Source organism: Rhinoderma darwinii, chromosome 8 (genome assembly GCF_050947455.1).
Source record: "Rhinoderma darwinii isolate aRhiDar2 chromosome 8, aRhiDar2.hap1, whole genome shotgun sequence".
NCBI lineage: Eukaryota > Metazoa > Chordata > Amphibia > Anura > Rhinodermatidae > Rhinoderma > Rhinoderma darwinii.
In genome coordinates this window covers 1,203,371-1,209,598 of record NC_134694.1, presented here as the reverse complement: position 1 = coordinate 1,209,598, position 6,228 = coordinate 1,203,371, and the positions used below count along the sequence as shown (strand labels likewise).

At 56.4% G+C, this 6,228-nt stretch overlaps 1 protein-coding gene across 8 annotated transcripts in view; it reads left to right on the top strand.

Annotated features, from left to right (window-relative positions):
- The first annotated feature begins 359 nt into the window (after window positions 1–359).
- Window positions 360–6,228, top strand: part of VAV2 (vav guanine nucleotide exchange factor 2) — a 72,402-nt gene continuing 66,533 nt past the window's right edge. For 7 of the 8 annotated variants that reach the window (XM_075834599.1, XM_075834596.1, XM_075834594.1 and 4 more), the window contains exon 1: window positions 360–1,966. In XM_075834599.1, the coding sequence (XP_075690714.1) occupies window positions 1,763–1,966 (204 nt within the window). In that variant the 5' untranslated portion in view covers window positions 360–1,762. Of the gene's footprint in view, window positions 1,967–2,459; window positions 2,477–6,228 lie in introns of those variants that run through there. The other variant, XM_075834600.1, reaches the window with a different exon arrangement.

The window sequence follows — 6,228 nt, the reverse complement described above, 5'->3', positions numbered from 1 at the left end:
CCTCTTTTTCATCCTCCTCTTATTCCTCCTCTTTTTCTTCCTCTTTCTCTTCAGTTTTTCCTCTTTCTCTTCCTCCTTTCTCTTCTTCCTCTTTCTCTTCTTCTTCCTCCTCTTTTTCTGCCTTTATTTCTTCCTCTTTTTCTTCCTTCCTCCTCTTATACTTCCTCCTCTTTTCCTTCCTTCCCTTCTTCCTCCTCTTTCTCTTCTTCCTCCTCTTATACTTCCTCCTCTTTTCCTTCCTTCCTCCTCTTCTTCCTCTTTTACTTCTTTTCTCCCGCATTGAGCGCCGCACTCGCCACTGGCTCCGCCTCCTGCCCCGCCCTCCTCTCAGCTCCTCCCAGTCTGCGCGGCTCCGGGGTTTGGGTGCGGGGACGCGCATTGAATCAAAGCCGAGAAGTCCGGGAGAGAGCGGAGCCCCGGCCCCCGGTGTGAGAGGAGCTGAGGACGGAGCCGCCGCCGCTACTGACCGCCGTATTGTGTGGACGATGCGGGAGCCGGGCGCTGCATCCTGCCGTGACTAGAGGCCGTCCTGTGGGGAAGAACCGGGCGCCGAGGAAGCCAGCGACCTCCGTACAAGCTCCACAGCCCCCAGATATAGCCACAGCCCCCAATATACACCGCGACCTCCGTACAAGCTCCACAGCCCCCAGATATAGCCACAGCCCCCAATATACACCGCGACCTCCGTACAAGCTCCACAGCCCCCAGATATATACACAGCCCCCCAACACTGCACCCCTGATATATACACAGCCCCCCAATACTGCACCCCTGATATATACACAGTCCCCCAGATATATACACAGCCCCCCAACACTGCACCCCTGATATATACACAGCCCCCCAATACTGCACCCCTGATATATACACAGCCCCCCAATATACACAGCGACCTCCGTACAAGCTCCACAGCCCCCAGATATATACACAGCCCCCAAATACTGCACCCCTGATATATACACAGCCCCCCAATATACACATCGACCTCCGTACAAGCTCCACAGCCCCCAGATATAGCCACAGCCCCCCAATATACACCGCGACCTCCGTACAAGCTCCACAGCCCCCAGATATATACACAGCCCCCCAATATACACAGCAACTCCTTACCACAGCCCCCAGATATATACACAGCCCCCAATACTGCACCCCTGATATATACACAGCCCCCCAATACTGCACCCCCGATATATACACAGCCCCCCAATACTGCCCCCCAGATATATACACAGCCCCCAATACTGCACCCCTGACATATACACAGCCCCCCAATATATACACAGCCCCCCTTATATATACACAGCCCCCCAATACTGCACCCCCGATATATACACAGCCCCCCAATACTGCCCCCCAGATATATACACAGCCCCCAATACTGCACCCCTGACATATACACAGCCCCCCAATATATACACAGCCCCCCTTATATATACACAGCCCCCCAATACTGCACCCCCGATATATACACCGCACCCCTGATATATACACAGCCCCCCAATATATACACAGCCCCCCTTATATATACACAGCCCCCAATACTGCACCCCTGACATATACACAGCCCCCCAATATATACACAGCCCCCCAATATATACACAGCCCCCCTTATATATACACAGCCCCCCAATACTGCACCCCTGATATATACACAGCCCCCCAATATATACACAGCCCCCCAATACTGCACCCCTGATATATCCTGTGTCTCGGCTGCCATGTGGTGCCCGGCCCTGTGATCCGCGGGTGTTGTGCTGCCGGTATGGAGGAGTGGAGGCAGTGCGGCCGCTGGCTGATAGACTGTAGGGTGCTGCCCCCTGACCACCGGGTGGTGTGGCCCTCTGCCGTGGTCTTTGACTTGGCCCAGGCTCTCAGAGATGGCGTCCTCCTGTGCCAGCTGCTCCATAACCTGTCCCCGGGATCCATCGACCTCAAGGACATCAACTTCAGGCCTCAGATGTCACAGGTACGGGGGAGGGGGTGGCCCGCGGGGGTCTTCAGGCCTCAGATGTCACAGGTACGGGGGAGGGGGTGGCCCGCGGGGGTCTTCAGGCCTCAGATGTCACAGGTACGGGGGAGGGGGTGGCCCGCGGGGGTCTTCAGGCCTCAGATGTCACAGGTATGGGGGAGGGGGTGGCCCGCGGGGGTCTTCAGGCCTCAGATGTCACAGGTACGGGGGAGGGGGTAGCCCGCGGGGGTCTTCAGGCCTCAGATGTCACAGGTACGGGGGAGGGGGTAGCCCGCGGGGGTCTTCAGGCCTCAGATGTCACAGGTATGGGGGAGGGGGTAGCCCGCGGGGGTCTTCAGGCCTCAGATGTCACAGGTACGGGGGAGGGGGTAGCCCGCGGGGGTCTTCAGGCCTCAGATGTCACAGGTACGGGGGAGGGGGTAGCCCGCGGGGGTCTTCAGGCCTCAGATGTCACAGGTACGGGGGAGGGGGTGGCCCGCGGGGGTCTTCAGGCCTCAGATGTCACAGGTATGGGGGAGGGGGTGGCCCGCGGGGGTCTTCAGGTCTTTATTATGGGGTGACCGCGCTCGTCGCTGGGTGCCAGGGTTGGGAGCGCTTTTGTGTATAAGGGTTAATTTTGGTGGACAGGGCTGCGCGCCAATCTGTCCAGCAGTCGAGGGGTCAAGAGGACTTCTGCCGCGTGTCATGTGATGGCCCGTTAACCGGACACGATATAGCGGCAGCAACGCTAAGACGCCTGCCGACAGTTTCTCTTACCGGCGGTGATTGTCATGTGACGCTTCTCGCGGAGGCTCGGGTAAGATGGCGACTCCGACGCGCCTGTCCTGACCGTAGAAAATACAACAAGCAGCGCCGTGACCGCCGAGTCGTTTGTCAGATGTGACCGGCTGTGGATAAATTGTGACTGCGACATTTGTGTGGCCGGAAAATAACGGCGCCTCCCGTGTCTGTCCGGCATTGAGCAGCAGAAGTCGCCGTCCGGAACCGGCCATGATCGCCCGCGGCTGCGCTCTGACACTTTCATGCCGTGTAGGAAGCCGCACGTCTTGAATTGCACAATAGTGGTCATGTGACGGCGGCGCTCTGGTCTCGGACCTCCGTCGTGGTAGGCGTCATGTGTCTAATGTACCGTGGACCGCTGTGAGCAGAGTCCGCCGCAGTCGCGTGGTTTTCTTGTTTATTAGCATTGGTTCCGCACTCGGCAGCTTTGTCAGTAGCTCCTCCCACCGCCGGTCACTCCAGACATTTTTTGAGCCGTTTTTCATAGACTCCATAGAAATACGGCCGCGAAAAACGTGACTTTGAATAAAAAAACGTCTTATAATCAGGAGGTGTCCCCTCGAAGCTGCGCATTTTCAGACCACGGAGCCTTAGTGTCATGGATGACGGTCGTGGTTGTTGAGGGTTTGCAGGGGGGCGGTGTCGGAGGTGAAATATCTGGGGGGGGGGCGATCATATAAAACCCCTCTGCTAGATGGTATAGTCCAGGACGCCAGCGCCGGATTACTGGAGCCGTATATAATGACGTTGCGGAGGCCGCGGTACCGCGTGATTTCCACGGATAAGACGTTCCTGCTTTTGGGGTCTTCACTTTGGAGGATCAGTGGCCGGGACCGCGACTCCGGTTCATCCGGTAAATCTGGACCCTGCGACGTTCCGGGGTGGGGTGTAGATTAGTTGGGTGACGGCTGTACCGGTCCCCTCATGGGGGTCACCCAGTTCTCCATTCCTGTGTGAGTTTTGGCATTGAGGCGTCTGGGAAAGCTGGGTGGCCCCTGCAGTGTGGTGGCGGCCGCGGTGGGGGAGGGGTTTTCACTTTCACTATCGCTCACCTGTTACTTGATGCGAATCGTTTTCACTTCTTTGTTCTTGATCCGTTTCCTGGGTGATGGCGGCGCGTGAACCGTGCGGGCGCCGCCGCCGCGTCTCTAAGTGTCGTCTGCCGGACCCTGTCATCGTCCTCTGTCCGCCATCTTGTCAGCCACTATAACCATCTACAGCGCGCACCGGGTCATCCAGCTTTCCTAGATTCCTGAATGGCAGATGCCCCGGCTATTCACACTGAAGATCTGCGGTGACACTGGGGCTGACCCGCGGCACGTATTTGCCAGTCAGGAGCCTAGGAAAGCTGAGTGAAGACCCCCATGGCGACCATATTGGAATCCTCGACCCCACGTGGTTACGTTGTTGCTCCTGAAATCTTCTTGAATTTCTTCCGTTTTCTCTGCGCGGTTCCTGCTCTTCTGCCCCTATGTATAGTATTGGGGCGACACGTTATAGGACGGCGGCGAGCAGGAGGGAGGGTCTCCGGACATAGCAGAGTTTCAATTCCTCGCCATTGCCGACATCTCTGCTTGCTGTCAGTGAATTTAAACATTTGCGTTGACTTCCTGAAGCTGAAAACCTGGTCCTGCCCTTGTCCTGCTGCTTCATACAGTGAGGGAAACCGCCCGGATGACAAACATACGTCTTATCTGCACTGAGACATTGTAACAAACAGGAGAGAGAATCGTTCTGCAACTGTGTCTACACTGGATACAATTGTAACAAAGCCTCAGTTGTGAGAAGTATTAGATCTGCAACAGTTTCTAAATGTAAAATGGAATGTTCCTATTCACTGACCCCAAGCAGAGATCTTGAAAACGGCGAGGATTTTAAACTCGTGGTCAGTTAGAAGTTTTCCTTGCACAATGATGAAGGTTCATTTACGTAAACGCTGTTCGTCGGTCTGAATGGATTTACCCTTTAATGCGCTGCCCGGCATTGGGCGATAATTGGCGCATTTCCTCGGAGGTCGTGGGTCCAGCGGGTTATTGATTCACGATGCCGGTGATATCCGCCTGTGCCCTGCAGGACGTCGCGTCGCTGCGAAAAATCAAGAATTCGAGCTTGTCCGATACCAAAGCCTCGCCCCCTCCCCCGCTGCCGCCGCGGTCGTCGTGCTGTTTCCAGTAGATGAGCGCCGCGTTGTTTGGGAATCTCCAGGATGTGACATTTTTTATCTTATGATATTTTTACCTTGATGGAAACCGAAAAGAAGACGAGGAAGCGGCGAATGTAAATGTGATGTTCATGTTCCCCGCGTTGTACCTGTCAGCTCCGTGCTGAGCGATCATCAGATCCGGAACAGCAGCAAATACAACCTCATCAGCATCTGGACTTCTAGAGGGTGCGAGCTGCTGCTCTCTGTAATCAGCCAATGTCACCGCTGCAAACGGGACCAATCAGAGGAAGGAGGCAGTCAGGGGACACTCGGGGTACGGGAGAATGGCACTCGGGGTACGGGAGAATGGCACTCGGGGTACGGGAGAATGACGCTCGGGGTACGGGAGAATGACGCTCGGGGTACAGGAGAAAGACACTCGGGGTACAGGAGAAAGACACTCGGGGTACAGGAGAAAGACACTCGGGGTACAGGAGAAAGACACTCGGGGTACAGGAGAAAGACACTCGGGGTACAGGAGAAAGAAACGCTGACTCTCGGGGTACAGGATAATGACACGCTGACACTCGGGGTACAGGATAATGACACGCTGACACTCGGGGTACAGGATAATGACACGCTGACGCTCGGGATACAGGATAATGACACGCTGACGCTCGGGGTACAGGATAATGACACGCTGACGCTCGGGGTACAGGATGATGACACGCTGACGCTCGGGGTACAGGATGATGACACGCTGACGCTCGGGGTACAGGATGATGACACGCTGACGCTCGGGGTACAGGATAATGACACGCTGACGCTCGGGGTACAGGATGATGACACGCTGACGCTCGGGGTACAGGATGATGACACGCTGACGCTCGGGGTACAGGATAATGACACGCTGACGCTCGGGGTACAGGATGATGACACGCTGACGCTCGGGGTACAGGATGATGACACGCTGACGCTCGGGGTACAGGATGATGACACGCTGACGCTCGGGGTACAGGATGATGACACGCTGACGCTCGGGGTACAGGATAATGACACGCTGACGCTCGGGGTACAGGATGATGACACGCTGACGCTCGGGGTACAGGATGATGACACGCTGACGCTCGGGGTACAGGATGATGACACGCTGACGCTCGGGGTACAGGATGATGACACGCTGACGCTCGGGGTGCAGGATGATGACACGCTGACGCTCGGGGTACAGGATGATGACACGCTGACGCTCGGGGTGCAGGATGATGACACGCTGACGCTCGGGGTACAGGATGATGACACGCTGACGCTCGGGGTACAGGATGATGACACGCTGACG